General features: G+C 37.9%; 2 protein-coding genes across 3 annotated transcripts in view; both read left to right on the plus strand.

The window, feature by feature from the left end:
* Positions 1–25,055, plus strand: part of RhoGAP100F (Rho GTPase activating protein at 100F) — a 90,461-nt gene that overhangs the window by 61,367 nt on the left and 4,039 nt on the right. The window contains exon 16 of the mRNA XM_071588807.1: positions 1,474–1,956. Coding sequence (XP_071444908.1) covers positions 1,474–1,956 — 483 coding nt within the window. The remainder of the gene's footprint in view (positions 1–1,473; positions 1,957–25,055) is intronic.
* The window catches only part of Rfx (regulatory transcription factor Rfx), a 92,260-nt gene continuing 76,204 nt past the window's right edge, over positions 9,000–25,055 (plus strand). For both annotated transcript variants that reach the window (XM_071587713.1, XM_071587714.1), the window contains exon 1: positions 9,000–9,245. The gene's annotated coding sequence lies outside the window, so the exon portion shown is untranslated. The remainder of the gene's footprint in view (positions 9,246–25,055) is intronic.

Below are 25,055 nucleotides of genomic sequence, written 5' to 3' on the forward strand. Positions count from 1 at the left end.
TGCAGTACCTACTGTCAAAATTGAAATTTTAGTAACTCTTATCTTAAACTAGAATCAAAGAGAACTTTATTTTCCATAAAACTGCAATATATCTGGACCATCACCCAATTTAAAGCTGTATGCAATATTAAATTTAAAATGAATGTATTTCTTAAATAATTAGTGTTTTGGAGTAGTTACCTACATGCACAAAACAACATTTTCAGAAAAACCTTTTAACCATGATTTTAATTTCTTTTGTTAATGGTTATCCAAGTTTTTTCATATATGGTGCTCTTGTCAGGTCATCAGTATTTTGCAGCAGAGTTCAGCAGGAGGAAGAGTTATTGCGTTTTTTTGCTACAAAGCACCACCTAAAAAAATTTGAATGCAAAAATACTCTAAATTTGATCACATTTAATTTCCATTTTTCCAATATTGGTAACAATATAGTTCACCTAAGGGCCTAGTTTATTCTCTCTATTTTAAGGGACTACATGCTACGTTGACATTCCTTGCATACCACCCCCATATAGTGCTATCAAATTGATTCACTCAAATGGTGAATGGTGCAATCCTACTTATGAGTATGAAAATTCCCCCTTTATAAAGTGAATCATAATTAATGATTTCTATTTCCTAAAGCAAGAAAATTGGTTAATTAAAACCAATACACAAATTATACTTTCTGTAGGAGAGAGGCATGACATCAACTGAAATAGATTAACAAAAGAAATAGAAATTATCATCTGTGATGTAACTAAATTGTCAATTCCATCCATGATTGTAACCAGGGGTTTCAGTCCTGATTGTCATTTTTGAAATTATCAAATATTTTAGCAAAAGCAAATTAGTATTTTAGAAAACGTCATGGACATGCAACTTTAAGAAAGTTAACTGGCATGATTCTTTTAATATTATGCAATTCAGTAGGCATCTATACTAAATTTCATATTTGATGGTCTCATGGATTGCTCTTTGGAAGATATTTACTTACTGCATATATACACTAAAACTCACATAATTTAGTTATCCCTGTCACTCAGTAGAGTCTAGTGTACTTATAGATTAAGTTTTATAACTCTTGTTGAAGCTACAAGGAGGATGATATAATTGTTATTTTTGATGCATCAAAACAGTTAAAAAAAGAAAATAATATCCTAGCTCTGAAGGTTCCTATTCAAAGGTGAAGCTTTTCACGGTTCAATTCATTATAAACCTGAATATCATTACTCAGCTGATTTCATAGTAGCCGTTTCATATTTTCTTGAAGCTTCAACAGAAAAGAGTGGACTTTGATGTAACAATTATGTGTATATGGATGTAGTTTTTATTAGAAAGCTAAACAAGTATCATACAGTTTACTGTGCAAGCTTGGCTTAGGATTCTTACATTGTTACCATTGACCTGGGGAATAAGAGTCTACTTCCTGAGAGTAGGAACTCATTCCCCAGATATGCCCTGAGGGTCAACAGTGCTCATTTCCACAGACAGTTCGGGAAGCATCCTCCTCGAGGACTACACCTACCAAGGGATTGGCGGGAGCGTGCTGGGGCTGGGGAGGCACCACCGGAGGGGGGACAGTCTCGGCAGCAGTGGTGTCAGCTGGGGGGACCTCGATGGGGCGGACGGGGGTTCGGGGCCAGGCAGTCGGAGGCAACAGCAGCAGCAGCAGCGGAGGAGGGGTGGGTCGCTTTCGGGCAGGTCCTCCTCCTCAGCAGCGGGGACCCCCTCCTCACTCTTTGCACTCCCACCCAGCCTCCCCCCTCACTGAACCACCGGGGACGGATATAGTAGGGGAGGAGGACCAGAGTCCCCAGGTGGTGGCTGTCGTCTCAGTGGCCAGTCAAACGCCTAGGCAGTCCCGCCCTATGGGGGTGATGGCAGGGCGTACTGGCGAGGAGCAGCTCCCGCCGCGAGTGCTGCCCAGGGCACCTGCTGCATGTTTGGCAATGACCAATGGAGCCACCAATGGTGGTGAGAAGGGGCGAGCAGGTCGAGGGAACGGCAAGGAGGAGCGGAGTGGAGGAGAGGAGGAGGAGGAGGGAGAGACGGAGGAGGGGGAGGGCTCGGAGGAGGAGGAGGAGACAGAGGAAGGGGAGGATGAAGAGGAGGATGATGAAGACACGCATTCCGTCAAGACGGAGAAGAAGATGCCAGTTGAGGGCACCCCGACCAGTGGGACCACCACAAGTGAATCCAAGCCCCTTGTGCCAACGACCACTTAAGGTGGTGCTGATGCAAGGCAAACTGAAGAGCATAAAGAAAATGATTTAATGTGCTTGTATATCTAAGAAATACCAGAAGTTGCAATAACAGATGCAATGGATCCTTGGATATATTGTCAATGTACTCTATGTTCCTACACTTAATGGGATGGTATCATGATTTTTACCATTGGCCATTCTCAATTAATTTCATTATGGTTTCACCTGAAATAGTGCTACAAGGGCTGGAGCCATCTTTAAGAGGTTTTATTCCAGAATGATGGCTCAAGTAAGGGATCACAGGACATTGGCAAAAGAATGTCTCTCAAAATACTGTTATCTTTATCTATATAAAATGATATTCCTTAAGATGAAGTGTTGAAAATTTAAACTTGTGTTAATATAACTTATCTAGGGAAAATATTTAAGGCAAAAAATACTACTTTCAGAAGATTGATGATACATAGCTGTAGTGAGAGTGATAGTATATATCTTCAAGGGATTTTTGGGAAATTACTTAAAATCAGAATGTTTCAAATGGAAAAGAAAGACAAATGATAGTATTCATTGCAGGGAAGTGCTAACTGTAGCACATGTTTTGCCTGATTGGCTAGAATCTAGAGACTTGAATAAAAAAAATTCACTGCCTCGAGAATTTTCGGACTTACCATGAAATGGAACACATAAAAACTACTACTCATATAAATTTGGATATGGTGTATGTGCAAAATTTTTATGCTAAAGAATTGGTTCAATTGATAACTGTTATTTTGATGGAAAGAATATCCATAAAAATTGTTTTGTTTATTTCTTAATTTTATTAGAAAAGGATCCATGCAATGAGGCCATTATGAAATTGATTAACTATCTCCAAAGCCCTTTGCCAACTGTTACTAAAAGAAACCATTGAGAAATTTTTTTATGCACAAGAATTTGAAACTGCACAAAAAAGGGGTAGAAGAATTGTGTATGGATGTGTTTGTACATTGGTAAAATAATAGAAGGCAGTAGTGGCAACATTTTTATGTGAAAAGCATACAAGTATGATATTTAAAAAGGGTTCATGAAATCTATGTCACATCTGTTGTTTTCTGTATAAAATCCAGGAATGAGGAAGGTTTAAATAGTTAGGGGTCCTGTGCTGGACTTTAGGAGAATGGGAGGGGAAGGATTGGTGATTTTACATGGTTACATTATGTTGATGGATGGAATCTGTTTTGGAAAGGAGAGATGATCACCGACACTTAATGATTAGTGACATTGAGCAGAAGTGCCTTGGGAGTGAATATGTCTGGTATTGGTTTAGAAAGTGATAAAAACTGAATTTTCAGAGTAATGTATACTTAAAGATACTATAACTAATGGAATTTATTGATATATAAAACAAAGTAGTAGGTTTTGGCCAGAGTTATGTTATAGAAGAATGTTGTTCTACTGTGTATCATTCCTCCCCATGGAAAAGTGATTGTTTCATTGGGTGCACTTTGGATAATGCACCATAAACTTCAAAACAAGTGGAATATGTTGAGTGAATGCTGTGTAAAATTCATACAGGAAAATTCTGCACATGCTAGAAGCATTAGAATGGATCTGGTGTTATTGACCAAAAGAAATAAAGCAAATTGCTGGAAAAAATAGCAAGGTGCAAAAAGACTACAAGTGCAATGATAGGCACATTTGCTCTGGAAGGATAAGTGAAACAAAGCAATAAAAGTGTTCAGGGATGTTATAGAAAGCAGTTAATTGAAAAATAGCATGCATCCTGATCTGAGTGAGTCGATGAGCGCTTGAAACCTAGACATGTTAAAGAAAAGGAGGAGGAATAGGCCAAACCATCACTTATGCAACATCACTGCCAGAAGCACCCATTTGCATTTGCCTCACCCTTTGGAGGTGCAAAGAAATGTGACCAAATTCAACTTATGAATACAGTCCTTTATAATATACTATTAATTTGGAGCAACTGTGGTGTCATTTTTGTTTAATTAATTGTCTACATGAACTTTGCCTTTTTGATTTTTCTTCAAAATCTTACTCTGTAGCTTGTTGACTTCCCCTTACCTAATGTTTTCACTCTCTGTGACCCCATTTCTCCTATACCACCAGGACTTCCAAGTTCGGTTCCTCTCCAATGAAACTTATTGAATATGAAATGTATCAGCAACTGTTACAATAGAGTGTTGTAAATTGTATTTCTTCCTCCTCTAGTTACTTATATCATTTTAAGCATGCTAACAGAATTGGTGCTAATGTGGCAATGAGTGAATGCTTGGATATCAGAATAAATGGTGACTGTATTAAAAGTCTAATTAGGAGAGCTTGTAAAGTCATTCGCAAAATTGATACATCCAGTGAGGTACATTGGGTACATTTTGGTAAATATTAAACTAATGGAAGACCTGTTGTACTGTGTCTTTGGCAAGCTCCTAAAATCCATTTCAATTAGATAGCCCATCTTAGGTAAACATGTATGATTTACTAGATTTCTATACTGGATGAGAATGCTCTGGTTTTGCTAATGACAATTTTACTATGATTTTATAATTTTAAATGGTTGTTAATGCATTTTGATGGACCAGCTTAAATGAGAGTGAATGTTACAGTTACTTATTGGTTTAATGAGCAACAGAGTAAACTAATGTGCGATAGATTAATGTGTGAGCTGTGGCATTTTGTGAGCAAATGAGCTTTTTTTTATCGAAGGGTACTTGGGTGGGCCTACACTGCCAAAAATACTTAGGTATTAAAATGAACTATAATAATTATTATTCAGTTGTGGTTGCTCAATAAACAAGAAAATGAGTATGATATTTTATGGCCAGTAATATATTGTTTTCTTTGCTTGGTGCCAAGAATTTATCATTAAAAGAATATCACAAAGTTAAAGTAAATATATATTAAAAGAATAACTATTGTTTCAGTAATTATCACTGCCTTTTCAGCTTTATGATTTTGTATTTATCTAAGAATTACTACCTAAGTATGTATACTAGCTGTAAAATGGCCTACCCATGTGTTTCCCAATTTTATACATTTTGCATTAAATTCAACATGCCCCATATATAATTTTACCCAATTCTTTAATCAAGGGATGGGATTTAAATGTGAATTTGTACATAGGTACCTAGTGAGCAAAGCTAACTTTTTGCAGGGCCCCTTTTCTGAAATGTGCCTTCCATATATTTTACCCAACTTTCTAGGCAATTATGGTGGCAGATTTATGAGTTAATCTTTGTACACAAAGTTTCTTAACTGCAGTTTTGATATGTAATGTATTACCTAAAGGAATTTATATTAGCTCCTCTCTTATTACTTTTCCTTACCCATTCACTACAACTAAGCTGTGATTTGGTTAAAACTAGCATTGAAGTATCTACATTTTATTTGAACATTTATAAAGGACACTGATATGCAACTTGATATTCTAAATAAATATACTAATAAGCTATGAGTAAAAAAATCAAGATTTTAAATTATAATCCATATTTTAATAATTTCATTTACTACAACTTGTGTACATTTTGTTCCAAAATACTGGGAAATAGAGTTTTTATGATATTTTAATTTGGAGGAACTTTTACAACTAAATACTGTTTTTCAAAGCTAATGTTACTCAACAATTTTCACAAAAACTAAAAACCTTGCTACCCTTTTCAAAACTTTCTATATATTTAACCACAAGAAAGTGTAATCACATTACAAGAATGATTTGGTCTTTTCCAAGAATAATAAGTATACAGTTTTCCAAATTGTAGATCTTGTAAAAAAATCTCATTTAAACTTGTGCATGCTTAAAAGCTGAACAGACATTATGGAATATACAGTTTGAAAATATCATGATGTTGTATTAAACATTAGGTCTTGTATACATAAATGCCTACAAAACTATAAAATGGCCACCATTTCCTAACAGCAAAATCTTTTTATAGATCTATTTTTGTTTAGTTTCACCTGACCCTTAAGCCTGCATTAACTCTATGGAGAGGATAAAGAACATGTATACATTTGTGTGAAGATTATAACGTAAAACTTAAAAAATAATGTATGTGTGAATTAAATGAGATGTAACTGTTTGCTTTCAGTGTATTTTACCTCATTTTTGCAATTTTATTGAATGCATGTACCATGTTAAAATGTTGATATTGTATGCAAATTCGTATCAGTGGGTACAAAGATGCATTGTCAGCTTGTGTGCACATATCAAGTGATGAGTATTTCAGACTGTGCCCAAGAACATCACGCCCTCTCTTAATAAGTCAATCTTGGTTGAGGGTTATCTCCAACCCATTCCAGTATTTTTTTGGGGTAATGTTATATTCTCTTAAGTGACGGTAACAGGGAGAATTTTTGCCTAGCCTGTATTATGCTCTGTGCCATTTTCTACTTTCTTATGTGTCTGTGAAAGTGTCCTGAGACCTGTTTCAGATTAGTATATATTGTTGTATAGATACATAGTTATTGTACAGATGAAATGGACTGTAGTTGTTACATAATCATTTAAACAAAGGGCTGTTCATGAAGTTAATAGAGTATAATAAAGTAATTCGAGGGTATATCACATTATCATGTAATGACTTTCCAAAGAATTTCTATTGCCTAAACTGTAGAATTCCAAAACATTGTGAACTTTTCTTCTAAATGAGATTCTTGTTTCCTATTCCTGTTAAATTTTATCTCAAGCTTCAGTAGAAAGCCATTTATTTAATTAATTTTGTAATGATGTAATATACCATGAGCTCGTGAACAGCCCTGCCTCCCAATGGGTTTGTTACATGAACCGTGTTGATGCTAATCATAAATGATTTACTGACAGCAAGAATTATGCCAATCCCTGTCAATCAGAAAGAGTAAAAATGTTAAAGTAAATCTACATGAAAGTTTTAATGCTCATTTAACCCTATCCCAGAACACTGTGAAACACACTTTAAGTGATATCTGACCCTCTGGAAAATGCTATTGAGTATTGGTTCATACCAGCAGTGACTTACCTTCTACAAATCCTTGGGGTACATGCACAAAACGATGAATATTTTGATATTTGATTGAAATATTACTTTGCCATTTGCATTTTTAAAAGGTAACTAACAGGCCAAATTAATGTGCAATGCACATTCAATTCTTTCCTGTTTTGCTCACACTATGGCTCATTTAAGGAGAGTTGAATTCCTAATGTGCTTCTACATTATAATGCAGTATAGTTGATAATGATATAAAATTTGCTTATTCCACAAATAATATCATTTTTATGCCCAGGTTCGGCAGTTTTTGGTACTAATTAGTAGGTACTTAACAAGACACTTCTTAAACTAAAATTAAAACTCAAACTCTCCATGTAGAATAGTAGTCATCATTCCAACGACTTCAACTTTCTTTGATCAATGTAACTTATAAATTCTAATATTTATTACAGGAATTGCTCTTTTGAAAAATAGATACAGAAAACATGTTTCCGACGATAAAAGAAATTTGAGCAACGATTACTGAATTTTTGCTTCCAATGCTGGCGTTAAATTTAATTATTTTCGCAATAACATCAATGAGGTATACGTATAAATGCATGATGCGTAGACAGTTCAACGAAGGAATAAATTGCACATCCAAACATACTGACTTGGGCAATGAGGGTGCCAAATAATGGAAATTAACATTTTAATTCCACTATTTCTCTTCGGATTCCCATTTAATTAGGAATTAATTAAATGGCACCATCCTAGCAACCTAAATTGGATTTAAAACTGAATAATTAAGGCTTCAAACTTTTCATTGTTGCGTAGTTATTTATTGCAAGCTCTAACGTTTGATAACGTAGAGAGAGGACGTGTTTTTGGTTATGGAAAACTGGAAAGCAGAATTTTCGACGATGGAGGGTAAAATTGGCTACTCTAAGGGTCGACGGTATCCACGGACAAATTACCGCGAAGAAAACTTTTGCAGAGGTGAAACAAGGGTTCCGAGAGAGGGCTTGCGTTTGTACAGAAAAGGTAGGTGCAATGGTTTGGTTACTTAGAGACAATGTCGTCGTAGCATAGGATTACATTATTCAGGGAAAGGAATAGTGAAAAAGGTGCTCCACTAAGTAGTTTCAGAAAGGTTTTCTCCAAACCAGGGAGTTCTATTAGGATCACATCAATCCTCGTGTCCTGGTCAATTGCTCTCATCATTGGTGGTTTCCACTTGGTTAATTTATTATAGGGAATTGCCATCACCTACAGTTATGAAAGTGGAATTTATTAAAGTTATCGTTCATCAGCTAAAACCCAGCATATACCCGCTAAAAATAGTAAACTGTTTACAGTTAGAGGAAGAATACTGTATTAACGTACGTGCCTATTTGAAAAAGTTGGCTAAGGACATAGCACGTAATAAATCATAAAAAAGGCAGACCCGAAAGCCTCATTATACATCACTTATGGAGACTATGGTCATACGAGGTCTTATATGATCAATTTACTTAGATGGCAAGATTACCTAGCACCTTTCGATATAATGATACGAGAAAATCCTATTCAGAACCTTAAAAGATTTCTTTGTTATTCCTACTGCAAATAACTATAACTCTAGTAGATATTTCCCTGTCAGCAAAAGAGGTTTTAATTTGTCTTATATTTTACACGGCAAACAACCAACGAAGAAGATGGCATTTATTTGATGTTCGCTGCATAAGATTTATTTCAAAGACATAATTTATAAATTTACTCGTTTATCGAGCGTCATTTATTCAGCGCCCTGGGTGCAGACAGCTGCCCTCTTTCGAGGTTTAAAGATACTGATTCGATTTTCGCGAGATTGTGTAGCTCCAGCCGCGAGAGAATATAGTTATTACTAAATCTATATTTGTAATGCCGTTTGATATTTTTCAGAAGAGTTTATCAGTTTATATACATCTTTAGTTAGTATTAATTGATAAACGTACATAATTTGGGTTGGCTTCTTTCCTGTTGCGTTTTAAAAACATCGAATCTTCCGAAGTCAAGCCGCCCCTACGGAGTGATGCGGTCAGTTAGCAACTGATGCCGTAGCCATAGACACCGAAGCCGTCACCAATCAACAACAAACAAGGTGAATATCTGTAGTGGTCTTTTTTTGTGTACATTGGTTGCACAATGTTGAATGTTCACTATTTTGTGGCCAAGTGGCCTGTTCTCGGTGGGTTTGACCTTGCATGTAGAATCCTTGCAGTTTGAGGAGATTATGTCATTTTTGTCTGAAAAAGCAGAAGTACTGTTCGAGTTTGTATCAAGATGGCGATGTTGTTTGTATTATTGACGAAGGTAATGTAGACTTTAATATTTAAAGAAATTATTCGTGTTCATTTAATAACATACTTTGTTGGTCAGTCAATGCCGCACCTGTACGGACGACCCAATCAACGCTTCTTTTTCATCTTGGTTCATTCTGTGTTGGAGGCTTCGTTATCTGTCTCCGTTCTTTTGTATTGAATTTTTCCTTACGCATATTTTAATAATATACCATTTAAACTGTTGAGATGGTTCTTGTGCTGTCATTCTCTTACGTGCCGTTGAATTTTAGCTCTAATCAATAGAAGGGATGAGGTCAACCTGCCATATAAGCATTACACAGAAAATGTAGGGACCTATGATTTCATACTAATATTCTAGCCAAATTGCGAAATGTCATCCTAATACGCTAGCAATAAACCAGAGGAGCAATGCCATTCCACCTGATTTTCGCAATAATGAGCGCTATTGTTTCGGATTAGCCAAATGATCCCAATTCATTGGCAGGAAGTTTTTAATTGTTACGTACCGAATTATAAATTGTGTCTACTGTTTAGACTATTTATGTTCGTGATCCATTCATTAATAGTAGTCTTAAAATTATTATTAGCCTTTTACAAAACGCACACACATACTGAATACGCATACACGAAATAGCAGAAGATTTAATTATACAACTACCCTGATGTCATTTCTTTGAGTTGACTTGAAACGGATTTTAATATTTAATGTGGCGATTTCCTTACAATCCACAATAATAATTTAAATAAAATTCCGTTCGGCTTTATGTTTTGAATGAAATGAGTAGTTTGCCAAATCAAGGTACTGAGTTGTCAGAATCAATGTATAAATAATTTGAAGTGACCATTAGTTCAAGCACGAATAAACTTATCTAATTGATTAAATATGAAAATTTACATTTATCTCACCCGCCCTTCCAAAGCTTGAGCCTCCTTATATTGCGATTGCCTTCAGCCTGATCACATACGCTTAAACTCGTTAAATTAAGGAAACTAATGTGAACAGAAATGCATGTATGAGGAAAGATTTTACGAGATCCATGTAGTAAACAATGGTACCGCAATTTGAGACCCAAGGATGTTGGGACAAACTCGGTTCACAAGTCTTTGAATAGAGGTCTTTGGGGGTGTGTCATGGTATTAGAAATGTCAACTCAAGGAGCATATGGTCTGTCAGATCTCATTTGAACTGTTAGTAAGACTTTTTAGTTTTGGAAGGTGTTGGGGCTTAAGTACTTTATCTTAGAAGTTGTAATGTACAACATTGAATTAAGGATATTGTATTATTGTCAGAATTGATTTCCCTTTTGTCCATTGCCCTTCTGTCCCTTTCAGTGAAATTATTCTGAGCTGCCACAAAGACGTATTTTTATTACTAATAGTGAAAAAAACGATTCCCTGTACCAGTCTGATTGTATCAATGTTCTGCCTCAAATTTCACTTCATGCACTAGCTCCTCATTTCTTTTAACGTAGATTGACAAATGATTTTTCTCATTTGATTGTGTGATGGTTTTATTGAGTATAATTATGTTTTTGAATTAATTCAAAAATATTGTGATACTTATCGCAATTTTATTTGATAAAGTTATCTTTTCTAAAAAATAAAAATAATTTTTCAAAATCTACCTTGTATAATCTGAGAAAAAAATATTATGGAATAGAAAATGGTACTTAATAGTTTTTTTTGCTTATAATTTATTGTACCTATTAGGCTGATATGCATACTGCTGGAAAAGCATTCTACAAAACAAGTAAAAGAATGTCAGTGCCTACATAAGTGTCTGCTTTCTGAATCCTTTCATTTATCGGTTGGAATGCTTCATCTTTGTGATAATTTTTAAAAAAAGTCCTCCCTATTGGCCCATGAAGTTTTTGCTTCTGTCTCATTCTTTGTTGTTGAGTATGTTTCTGAATAAATTTGTGTATCTTTAGCTAATCTAAAGGTCATGGTGTGTGCATTCCTTGATTTTATTAATAATTTATTTCTTGATTGATTCAATCCATTTTTATTTATGATTACATATTGGTTGGTTGTAAGGCTTTAGCCTGGCTGTACATGCTCCCTCTTGAGTGGTTACTAATTATCAGGTCATATGACACCCTTCTTCAATCATATCTTTGCTTCCTCACTCTGGAAAAATATGACCATGATGCTATTATCTCTGGTATTTTTGTCATTTCAATTGTGACATTGTGTTAAATATACACCTATATTGCCATAACTTTTTTATAGGGTTTAATTATTGCGATTTTAAAGGAGGCCTGTTTTCTCTATGAATCCATGATATGTTAAAGAATGAATGTGAAATGCCTTTTTTTGTTCAAAATTTTGGTATAAATTCGTTTATTTTTTCTTTTATTTTTCTATTCTATTTCTCATCTTAATGTCCTGCTGTCAATTTTTTTTAAAATTACAGTGATAGAATGCATGGATTAAATACCATATGTAGTAGAATGCTCTAGTGATGTTTTTTATTGATTATATTGTACGAGTATTGAAGTTATTCATGGCTTCATTTAACATTGCTTGACAGAAAACTGATGATGTACATGAGTTGACTACTTTGATATGCGATATGCTTTCAATTAATCAAACCTGGCAATAGGCAAATAAATGGTTTATTTCCAGCATGATAAACTTTTGGCGAGTGAACTATAGTTTTTACCTGTTTCAGTAATTCCAATCTTTAGAATTTCCAAGGTATTTTTAGAACAGTGTCCCTTTAATCCTTAGCAAGCTCTTAGCCATTTTATTCTGAAATGTCAGTGGTATGAATTCCTTTCTTTGTCTTTTTTCATTTAATACTTAAAACCATTCGTAGCATTCTAGGCATAAGGGTTATGTGACCCTTCTCTGTATGCTCTAGGTCTAGAAGTGAACATTTTCAGCGTATTTTTATTATACATGTTGGTAGTGTTATCCAAATGTATCCCGAGTGATTTTTAAAAGTCTAAGGGGAATATTTAGGGTTCAAAGTTGTAAGAGGCTATGTTGCATTACCTGATGAGGGTTGATGGGCACCAAGAGGATTGGGAGATGTCAGGTGATCAGCTTAGGAGTGTGAGTAGGTTATGGTGCGTCAGATTGGAGAAGTTAAGTATAGCAGCCATCCTTGCATGGAGGCAACTCATAAATGTGCATTCAGGATTTGAAGAATAAGTGAAATCCATTCAAAGAACTATGGTACGAGGAGAGAATGTTGAAATTAAAAGGTGAGGGCACACAATGAGTAGGACATTTGACTTTTTTCATATCTTTTGGTTGTTGCTTATGCACCTTTGAGTAAAAATGCATATGCTGTCATTGCTGTTGCTGTATGTATCTCTCTGAACTTCATTAAACCCTATAATTTTTTCAGAGTGAACAGATATGAGAATAGTAATATTTTTGATGGAATAGTGGAGTGATAGATAATGTAATAAAAGGGTATTAATAATGTCTAACTCATATTTCAAATTGAAAACGTTTTGGTACTTATGAAGAAATCATGCCCTCGTTTCCTCCACAGTGCATGCTGCTAGCACAGTGACCTTAAATGTAAATTCTGGGCCCCAATGTGGTAGAGATCTCAGGTTTCTTCATTCCTGGGGATGGTAATAGTAATCTGGTGGAGTTCAGTGGGGTCCTTCTTAGAAGTCTTTAATTGTTATACTTAATTTATGCAATTATTTGCATATGTGAATTAGGGTACCATAAGTCTGATGCTATTTAGTAATTTTATATATATTTATAATTATTATTGTTGATTGGGTTAAATAATACAATTTTAACAAGTTGTCCACTAGTTGTAGGTTTTAAATGATGCATGGTAAATATTGACAGAAACCATTGTTGTCAACACACGTAGAGCTCTTGCAAGACAATCACATTTTGCCATATTATTTTTTTTCAGTTCTTTATACTCTAATTTCATTCTTTTATGCTATCCAAAATGTGTATTTTTTTCCTCCTCCATCCCTCTTGGTAGACTTGGATTGGTAGTGGATCATTGCAGTGAATTGTCTCTGACAAATGAAATGCTAGTATTGCCCACGGTAGCCTTTCCAGCATGTATGGGGAAGTATAACTCTTCTGGTAATGTCAGAAATTCAACAAAGTGTGAAAATCACTCATTCTGTGTAGATTCTCAACCTTGTTGGCACATCAGGTTATTTCAGGTGTGGTAAATCAGTAAGCAGTTAATAAGCCACTGTTTTGCTATATGTTTCATTTATCTGGGTGATCATCTGAGATATTCTGGTCAATAATCCTTTCCTACCATTAGGCTGGCACCCTCACTCTTTACTACCATTATTTCACCGTAATGCAGAAACTTAACATTGTGGTTTGGCACACAGCAGAATTAGATTGGCATAGATATTTTTGTTTTTGGTCTTTTTAGATGGAATAATATAGGTTGATTTTGTGTTTTTGTGTGTATTGCAATGAAGTTTTCTAATCGTTATCCTAATTCCTTTCCTGGAAACGCACTCTTCGAAATACATGTACATGTATGAGGGTTTATTCAGCAATTTTTTCTGAATGATTGACGTTCGGTCTCGTGGTAGCGATTATCTATTTCAATGTTAGAAACGTAAATACTCATAGCTGATTATGGTTTTTTAAATAAGCCGTTGAGAAAATTTTCTTCTACTCCTCAACTTCTCACGGCTTTACTTTTTTCTAATTAGTTTTATTTCTAATTCTTTCATTTTTGAACTGAGTGCATCAGTTCAGTTTTTATCTTACAATTCCGTTTGGAGGAAACCGCGGTATATGCTATTGCAAATTTCCGGAATCAAGTATCCGCTTCTAGAAAAGGATATCAAAGACGGTTGTTGTGATTATTTTTTAGTTTAATTAGTTTCATTGAAGACCCTGCCGGTTCCTGAGGTTGAATTTAATTCCTTATATTCTTCAAAGAACTGCTGCTATCGAATTTGATAATAATAAATAATCATGCGAAGAAAAGTGCGAGCAAAAGAGGCTCCTTTGACCGTTACCGTGTGCCGTACCTGTCCCTTATCTTCCCCGCCACCGAACCTCGTTTTCGCAATCTTGCCCTCGCGTCTATTCAATTTCGTGTCCAGCGCTCCCGTTCATCACGGCTATCCATTCATCCCCTCCCCGTCCGCCTCTCCCGTCACCGACTCCAACCTCCCCCTCGGTTCCCTCCCGGTCGACCCCACCCCTGCCGCCTCTCTTTACACGCGCCGTGCCGGCCCTCGCCATACACGGCCCGCGCCGCCCTCACCAGGTGGTGGGGTTCCACGTGGGAGCCGCCCCCGCCCGCCCCATAATGGACTCGCGTTCGCCCCCTTCCTCCTCCTCCACATGTCCCCTCCCCCATTTTCACCCTCAAGCCTACTCTCTTCCCCCATCCCTTTCTCCCCATACCAATCCCTCCCCTTCCTATTAGTGTCTTTCCTTTTTCTTGCCCCGGTCAGAGATTTCTGCGTTGAACAAAAATGACGGGCGCGGCAATTTCCTTAGGCCTTTCGGTATTACAATTTTTTCTCGTTGTATCGATGGGGATCAAGGGGGACATTGCGTCTGTCAGGTGGGCTCATGGTAATTGGCTGCCGCTCGGACGGCGGAAGAAGGGGAAGCAAGCGTTGGGGTCGTGGGGGAGTGAGTCGGCGCTCTTGGAGAGTGCACTGTTCTTTTTCTCGTAGGGAGTCTGTCCCGGGAGGGGTAGAGGGCGGCGCTGTGGATTGTGGTGTAATGAAAGGGGTCAGGAATATTCGGAGGGGGTTGTTGGCTGCCGGGGAGGGAGCGGAGGGGCCGACATGGAAGTGCGTCAGGGTGGCGAAGGCTGCCCGGGGGGTCGCGTGCATATCATCCGTCGGCCCCCTTGGTGGGCTGCTCGTGGTAGTAAAGGGCCGGGAGGGGAAGGGGGCACGAGCCGTATTGATTGATTAAGTGGTGAAGGTGGGCAAGGACAGTGACTGTTGGGCAAAGAAGCTCCCATAGTCCCGTCCGTTGTCGGCAAGGCTATGGCTCCCTTTCAACTTATAGTCGCCCTTGAGCGTCCCTTCTCCGCCGCGACGCGTACCCAGACGCCGGAAACGGCGTCGTGGTGGAGTCGTTTCGTCCCTCGGGATCCCGAGAGATGGTGCATTGGCGTGGGCTGGTGTTCGGGGATTGAAGGGGCGGCAGTGGTTGGTAGCCCTCAGCTGCCTCGCCGCACTCTCCTCTTCTCCCCCAGGGGGTGGCCCTCGGAGCGGCTCGTTCACGCCACCGGAAGTATGCCTCACCGTCACGCGAACCTCTTCCCAATCGCGCGCGTGGGAGGTTAAAGCCGACGGGCCCGACGAAATTACTCGCTCTGTGCAGTGGAGGGAACGGTGTACCGCAAGGGTCCGGGGAAGAGAGAGTGAGAGATGGATTAGCCTCTTTGCTTGGGGGTTGAGAACAGTTGGGTGTAGGTTTGTATGTACCCTGGTATGCATCAGGGAAGTACATCGTCTTATCATAGTTGATGCATTTTTGGAGTTTCCCTTTAATGAATATAGGAAGGATTTGCACTATTTGCGTTAACGGTATTATAGCCACAATATGAATGATAAGTTATTGAGACTGGTAAATTACGCGAATTTAGAAGATTTTCTATGATCAGCATGAACTTTATCCTCCCTTATTTATTTTTTAGCTCGAATATTGCCATTCTTGTAGGTTTTTTCTATTGTTCTCGCGTTTTTTTTCATTTTGGCTATCACTTCAATTTTATAGACGAAGTTTTTGCGAACCTGGTCAATGAATAAATAAAAGTTGATTTAAACTATATTATTGTTTGAATAATTGATTAAATTCCAACGGTTTACGGCTTATATGGTGACCCTATTGTAATGTTCCAACGACGTATTAAATACTATTATACTGTTATATTTTGCAGTCACTTTATTGGTCAAAATATTCCAAAGTCCCGGTAAGGTATGAATAGTAAAATATGTTTATAATAGAAATTTTGCGATTTAATTTAGTTTCCTAATGGACACGTTGTGGAATATTTCTCGTACAAGTATGATTAAAATCGAGCACCTTGTGCGATATCTGGCAGTAGATTCGAATTTCCTAATATCGTAGTTTCAAATGCCTGCCAGCTGTTGCGATACCGCTACACATTCCTAATAAAGTATGACCAGTGTAGCATGTTCGTTTCCAGAATTGTAAAAATCGGAATAATTTCGTTGTTTCGTTTTTTTGTTTTAAAAAACAAATTAAATTCATCGCGCCATAATTCATGGACACAGCAAAACAACTTGCAGTAATGGCTGTAGGAGTTAGAGCACATCATAGAAATGGGTGAAGGAGAGGGTATTACGTTTGCAAATTTAGAATTTTAATGGAGATAAGTCCCTTCCCTCAACATATTTGACACGCCTGGATATAAACATCTATTCGACAACTACTTCATAACAGCCGTACGCAAACGTCAAACAACTATCTCCAGTCAATGCCGCTCCACAGGAAAAGGAGTTAATCCCATATTTCTTTCCTGCCCTCGAACGAAATATGTCCACATATCATCTGTAAAAATATTTTCAATTTACCAGATGTATTGTTTAAATATTGATATCCTTCATTATTCTAAAACAAGGGCATCTTAATGTAGTTATCAACTAATCTCATGCGAAACTGAACTCAGGCATGACTCGCAGTTATCCCTGCAACGTACAAGGCATTTCGCTAAATGTTATTGACTCAGACTCAACTCTCTGCCGGCCATTCCTCCACCGTCCCCTCCAGCACCTTTTTTTTTTAGCGTCGCCAACGCAAGACATGATGATCTCGAATACCACGTTTTCTTACGCCATTGGCCGCTTACACGTATCTTTAATTAGTAATTGCCTGCGATTAGAAGGTAACATTTTGTAAACAAAGTTTTCCAGCTATATTATTTCTTCATTTTGTTGCAACTGTAGTTACCACATTCGTATTTTATATAGTAAGCTGCGCATTTATTTCATTCCATAAAATATTATCTTTGAACCTTTGAAAACGAAACATTGAATTATCTAGTCGTATAGCATTAGATAGTCTGTTATTTTTCATGACCAACTACGTTAATAGGGTTTGATTTCCATAAGCTTTGTGGTGGTAGTAGTAGTTTTAGGAGAGGCGAACGACAGTTAAGGCCATTTGTGCCATAGAGACCCGGCGTCGGCATTAGCCTACTCTTTTTACGAAATGTGCCGAGGGATCCGTAGGTCAACGTCCCATCCGACGGACGGCGAACTCACTCGAAGTGCCCTCCACAAAGCACCACAAGTAGGGATCGAGATGCCACTGAAATATATCTGCTGCCGCCGGAATTCGTTCCCGGGTCCTCTGGGTGGGAAATCAGGACGTTTGCCACCGCACCATACCAATCCCCCCTTAATCTTCAGATTGTCTGTTATTTTTGATGACCAACTACGTCACTTGGTTTTGATTTCCGTAATCTTCTATTCCCATTTCCATAATTATCCAACTTAGTCACTACGGAATCTCCGCTATCGTGTAGCCTGTACTTCTATTTTTAATTTTAATTGCATTATCTCTGGGTGTCAATTTATACCATAGTCTTCGTGCGTGTCTACCGCAAATTTACCTTTTGTTTTTTTTTAAATCATTTTAAAAGTTTATTTTTATCATGAAATCAATTTTAGATCCTGGTAGTCAAGTCGGATGTCGCCTATTACTGGAAGGTTTTAGTTATGAATGTCGATCTAACTTAGGGGAATCGTTCTGGTCGTTCATCGGGACTTGTTGAATGCGTATCGTTAATGCATTGTATAGCAGTATCCTTTCCTCTAAGTTGCATTCTTCCATGAGGAAACATAAAGAGATTCGTGTCAACGCATGCCCTTCGATCGCTCCTACCGGGCAAATCCAAGATTGTGAACCCTAATATTTTTTATGGGTTTTACATTGCTAAATATTCGTTTTAATTGAGCTATGATGATGGTATAGAATAATCTGAAATAAAGAGTCACTAAAATCCAGATATGTCGGCTTGTGTCGCTGCGCAATAGACATTTTTATGGACTGTGACTTCGATTTGTTGAAAACTGTATCCATTGGGGGAGGAAGGTGGTGAGACCAGATCGGGAATCCTGTCTACCCACTTAACCCTTGTGCTTGGAGAAGTTAGTTGGTTCGTTATTGCCTGGAATTTGGTTGTAACTTATCAGTAAGTTAATTTAAACTATCCTCTGAGAGCATTAGCACTACCGATTACGAAGTATCTCTGGGCTAATGTGTCCTTTTTCGTGAAATTACGTCGTTCCCCTTTCCATTATATATTCAAAATCCTTGCGTAAATAATGACAAGGAGTGTATGTTCATCAAATGTAAATATTTAGTGTTCAAAATGCATTTAAAAAGTAATATCATAATTTTTAGCGTCGTAGTAACGAAAGTTGAAATTCATTCTCCTCCACTTAATTGTTTATCGTGTCGGTAATTTGTCCTGATCTGAGAACTCTGGGAGTTGGTAGAAATTTTATGGCGAATTGTAGATTTCATCTTATTCATTGGATTGGAAAAGTAAAGTAAGACGATTTTTTAGAAGTCATTAATTAATAATTCATTTGGAAAGACTTAAAACTATCTTTTATTATAACATTTAAAATGTCCAAATGTTTTTTTTAGCCTTGCCTTTATTTGATTTTCGCATTTTTTGTGGTTGCTTTTTGTATATGAACGGACAGTTCGTAAAAATATTTTTTTAACGATGAAGCCATTCCGTAATAAGAGGTCTACATTTATCAAATTGGCTGTTTTGGTATTGTATGGTTTTCTAATGTTACTGAATTTTCTAATATTATTAGTTAACGTTGACGTAATGTTCTTATCTGTGCCCCCCGCCCCCTCCGCTTGCCCTTGCAGAGACTTGGGAGTATTCTGTGGTTGTAGATTTATGTATTTTTATTTCATTCTTCTCATCGTTGTGGTAACAGTAATGGCATTTTTAAATTAAAAAATGTTATTTGAGAAATATGGCCGAATAATTAGTTACTTATTGCCTAAATACACGTGCTCTCTTGTCAATGCCGTCATAGGGGCCAAGTATCCGTACCACTCGTAGCAAAGAATGCCTCGAATTAAGACTTGAGTGGATATTCGACCGTAGTTTGAAATGTCCGTTCAGAGTCAGAGAAATGGCACCACTGGTGCGCACCAACGTTATTTTCCGTTGGTACCATTTCTGGTACGAACCCATACAGGTTTCAGCCTGATCGATGTGTTAATCTTTGGTTTAGCTCTCTTTTGAATCAAGTTGAGTGATTACCAACAAATGGATGAAAGAATTTCTTATATTGAGCAAGGATTTTAGGAAAGACGAAGGCCTCAGGAAGCTTGATATATACCTGTATTATGTTGAATCTGCTTTTTCAATCATAATTATTTATTAGTGGTTCCATAATTATCGGAATGGCCATGCGAAGCTGAATGTTCTGGACGCTCTGTTGAGGTCACTACTCCACAACTCATTGGTGAAATCCATGATATGATGATATATCATAGAAGAGAGAAGGTGAATGGAACTGCAAGTGCTGTATCTCGATTCGTATAACATTCGTAGATTTTTATCTTTCGGGGAATTGGAGGCTTGAGCAGATAATTTTTTTCAGGTTCGGACATTTTCTGGGACCGAATATTATGCGGATATTCGGCACAAGTGATATCGCCTCAACAAAATTCTGATGGATGTACGATTCTTCCCAGTGGAAGGATCTTTCCGTCGTATTACTCTTCGTATATTGATTATTGGCTTTACTAGTGAAATTGACTCTTGAATGCGATATTATTCCATTCACCTGATAATTTAAAATGTCTATTTGATAGACTAGGTAAAAATAAAGCGGTGTTGGAGACGGTGCGAAAATCCTCCTACCTACTTCTGGTAACTCAAAGGTCTCCCTGTGGTTTTGAGCCAAGCCCTTCAGATTCGAGCCTTCCTCATTTGTACGTGCTTGCTCGAATATCCTCGAGAGTAGGCAAGAGGCCTTGCTCCAGTGTGTGTTGCGGGTTGCTCGAGGTAGGTTGGGCAGGATATTTGCCGGCTCAGAATTCCACACGAACAGCGCCTTGGGAAACTCCTCTTTTTATGCTCGATAATAACGCATTAATAATATATCTGTTTTAATTTTCCTTTGGGTGGATTTCTTTTCTTAATTCTCGCGGTGTTATTTGTCCGATGACCGGGCGAAGCTTAGAGTGAACGTGAGGCCATTCGGAGTGGGAGTGTGGGTGTGATCCCCCGTGAAGCTTAGTGGGGATGACGGCATTGCGGGTGCGTGGTTGGAGAGCAAGAGATTTTCTTGGAGTAGGAGTAATGTGGGGGTCGGTGGCTCCGAGTGGTCGGTGGGCAACTCGATCCTTCCTTTGTCCTTAGTAGAGACTGACTCTAATCTGGAGCTCTGGCCAGGGAGGAGGGTAGGGCATCCAGTGATCCCATTCCGTGTATTCCCCCACCATTCCTCCTGCCCAACCCATTTACCTTTCCTTCCCCTTCCTTCCATCTCCTCTCTTCCGTTAATTCTCTGGCTCTCTTCTCTTGCGCTAAGCGGCTAGCCCGTTTTAGCTCGTTCCCCGACACCTCCAACGGTATAATGTACTGCCTTGCACGACGGCGTCGTACTTTTATTTAACATGGGGCAAAACTTTTTTTTCATGTCACTGGTTCTAGTTTAGTCCATCGAGAGTATATTTGTTGAAAATCTGAACTTCGAACCCTTCCTCATATTACTCAAGTTCTTGGTCGATTGTCCTCGAGTAAGAGGCAGTATCCCAGATTGTCATTTTGTTATTTGGCCATTTTGACTCTCCCTTGTTCGCTTCTAGCTTGGAACTCCTGAGAGTTTATGTTTGTGGAAAGTGTGTCATCAACCGACTTTCTTCTTCCGATGTCTTAATTTGCTTCCTTGATTGGCAATGGCATATTTCATTTGCTCCGTATACTTTTTTCATGAAAGCATGCGGTAAAAAAAGTATTTCAATGTATTCCGTATTCTTGATTGATCTCATATGCCATCATTTCTGTCAGTGATAAGCTCATTGAATGTAATCCAGAAATTCCCCTTGAAATCAGAAAATAAGAAAATCCTAAGTCGATAACCAATAGGGCATGTGTAACGGGGATGCGCTTTGCTTAGTCTAACCTCCTAATGCTTTTCTAGGGGAAGTCCATAGTTGTTGGGGCCTTGTTAGTTCTTTTTCCAGGAATCTATTCACACTGGCGGCCATCGATTTTTACCAAGAAAATATTGTCAACTTCATTTACAAATAATTACTTTTCTGACTCTGTTGTTAACGCGACAGTATACACAAGGACCAGAAGTTCTTTGTGGCCGAGTGGCTAAGTTCTTGGGGTTGAGTTCGTACAATATTTTTCATGTAAGTTCCAGTGTGGTTTCTTTGCTTATCAGTAAACACCAGTGTAAATGCCTTAATTATTTTGTATTACTAATGTCCAGAATGTGCATTAATAAATAATGTTAATAATTTTCCAAAATATGGTCGAGAACGATAACCACCTTGAGATCGGTTGGTAAATAGTGGCAAACGTTGACTGCGGCTTCTAAGAAAAATGACTGGTTAAGGGCCGCATCGAGGTATTGCAGAGAGTAATTCAGATAAAGTGTACTTCACATGTTTTCAAAACATCAAGCAATTACGTTTACAGGGATAATTGTCGATGATTAAAATCATAAAAACTGCAAATAATAAATTAGAAGTTGCAACTTATAAAAAATGTTCTGCACGCAATATGTTGATTCCTCAGCGCTCTTCAAAATCCTAGAAGTGTTTGGAATAAACTAGAATTCAATGAAAATGGCGAAGTAATGATAATGCTACGGTTAGCAGATAAAAGGGCAGTAGTTGCAGGAACGCGAGAGGACCTGCAAGCAACTCTTAATGAACCAATTACTTTGGGAATATAATATGATCATCAGCAAAAAGAAAACAAAATCCTAGTGTTTGGAAGAGAGAAATTGAAGACGGATATCATTATTTTAGTAGTGATAGTTGGCCTGGTAGATTCCTTCATCCACCTGGGCAGCATTATTGTTTGAGATGGAAGTTCGACCAGTATCGAGCGGAGAAAAGTTCAAGCTAAGAAGGCATTCATGGAGATAAGGCAACTATTATGTTCAAAGAACCTGAGGTTGTAAAGGAAATAGTTGGTCAAAAATTTCGAATGGAGCATGGTACTCAACGGATCAGAGGCATGGAACACGGCAAAAATGGACCAGCGAAGAATAGGAACCTTTGAAACATGGTGCTGGAGGAGAATGCTGAAAATAGACGAAGTGAGGCCCGAGAAAGTATATAGAAGGGCAGGAATCGGATATATGGAGAACTCTTGAGCAAAGGAGATCTAGATGGTTTGGTTGAGGCACAATGGATTTGTTAGAAACTTCAAAAAAAATTAATTGAACCACGAATCTTAATCCAAGTACTTGTATTTGTGGTCATATTAAACCAAATTGCAATGCATTAAATGTTTAGCTACTTGTTTTCTGTCCGGAGACTGAGAGCACAATACATGAATCGAAACATTTTTCCGACTAATTTCTCATCAGTTCGCGTTTATTTTCTATTTACGGGGTTTTCGGAGTGACAGGCATTTACTAAGCGTCTCTTCAGAATGAGTTGTATCGATCTCTGCCCTTGGATGTTTTTTTATCGCTGTCTGTGCACGTAATCTTATCTTCATTATTATCGGACGCCCTTTTCGTTAAGTGTTAATGTACAAAGGCAGCTAATTCTGGAACATATTTCTAAAATACAATATATTTCACCCAGCAAAATATTTTTCGACAGTTTTTCATAATTTCCCAATATTACAATTTCTCTCTGGAATGACTCCTGTTATGCTTTTAGGTCATGAGCCAACCCGTTTTTTTCGTTTTCCCGTTTGCATTTCGATATCAAACTATCTTTTAAAATGTAGCCCTTTGTCAGTGAATAAAATAGAAGTGTTAATCATGAGGCCCTCCCATGGACTTCAACCTTGGCGTGGGGAAGGGCTTGTGTGTTCCGATGACCCCTAGAGCTGTGCTGGCGGGAGCAGTGATAATTTCTCCTGGCAGGTTCAAGCATGGCACCGAGGTCGATGGGAAGGAGCCAGACGAACGGCCGTCCGCTCACCGTTTGTTGGTCGGTGAGGCAGCAGCAAAACGTCAGACCCCAATGAAGCGGTCAGATAGGCAATGACGTCGCGCTAAAAACCTGTTAAGGAAAATTAGGGAAACCTCAATTTTTTATCCCAAGACTTTTTAATATGAACACAGTAATGAAAATTAATTTTGGTAACTATGGCATTTGGCATAGTAGGCGGTGTGTCGTGCACGGTAAGCGGGAGAGACAAGACTCATGCGGTCATCATCTCATGAAATCCTTATTAAGCTAAAGTGACAGCGGGTGCAGAGAAGTTAGCGAAGATGAGCGAACCAATTATGGTAGTATCCTGTAATATTAGAACTGTGTTGAGTACAGGAAAATTAGAAAATATTATTTGGGAAGTGGATAGAAAAATATAAACGTATTTTAGGGCTCTTCGAGGTGAGATGAATAGATAGCGGGGGTTACTGGTGTGATTTTTATAGAGTAATATGCAGCGGAGGGGAGCTGAGTCAGCGAGGTGTCTCAGTTCTTTTAAAAATATAGGAAGCCATTTAGTAAATTTAGAGCAAGCGACTGATAGAATATTACTATTAGAAGTAAAAGCAGAACCCTCGAATCCTTGTTCAGGTATACGTACCACTAAGAAATCATACGTAGGAAGAAACCGATAGGGTTTCCGATTACTTAGAGGACGTAATCGCGGGTGTTCCTGGAGGGATAGATTTGATAATGATATTGAATTGGAAGACGACAGTAGGCTAAGGAAGAGATGTTAGTGAGGTGGGGGACTACGGTTTGGGTAGTTGGAATGACCGTGGTAAGAAAGCATTAGAGTTCTGCAGGAGACTGGGGCTAATCATCACCAACACTTGGTTTAGACACCATAAAAGGCGTAGGTATGCATGAAAAATGACAGGGTACTCAGAAAGGTATCAGTGAGGTTATGAACAGATTTAGGAGCTGCGTGTTCAATTCCGACAGTTTCTCGGGAGCGGGTATGGACTAGGATCGCAATTTATGTAGTAACTATGAAGTGTAGCGTTCGATTCAAAAAACTAAAGTAGGGAAGGCGTTTTAGGAAATGAAACTTAGAAGCATTAACTGGATTGAAAAGGAACGACTATCTGCTGGCGGTTGAGAAAATCATGAGTGAGGAAAGGGAGCTAGCTGGGTACTATTGAGGAAAAATGGGAGTATAAATAGGGATATCTAAATCCGCAAAAGAAACTAGAGGAACTATTAAAAAGAAAATGATAAGAAAACCATGGATTATGGATGAGATGATTAGTTTGATGGGTAGATAGAGGTCTCAATTCGTTCGAAATTGAGACCAAATTGTCCCTTCTTCCATTTAACCCATCGTCGTGAACATTTTATTAGCCATAGGATTTATAATACATGCATACACATAAACACATGTTGACAGAAAGACATACATTGTACATAGATTTGCTCAAAAAACCTATATATATATATATATTGATTACAAAGATGGATGAGCGGCGAAAATG

This window comes from Hetaerina americana, unplaced genomic scaffold (genome assembly GCF_022747635.1).
Source record: "Hetaerina americana unplaced genomic scaffold, ioHetAmer1.1.p SCAF_3, whole genome shotgun sequence".
NCBI lineage: Eukaryota > Metazoa > Arthropoda > Insecta > Odonata > Calopterygidae > Hetaerina > Hetaerina americana.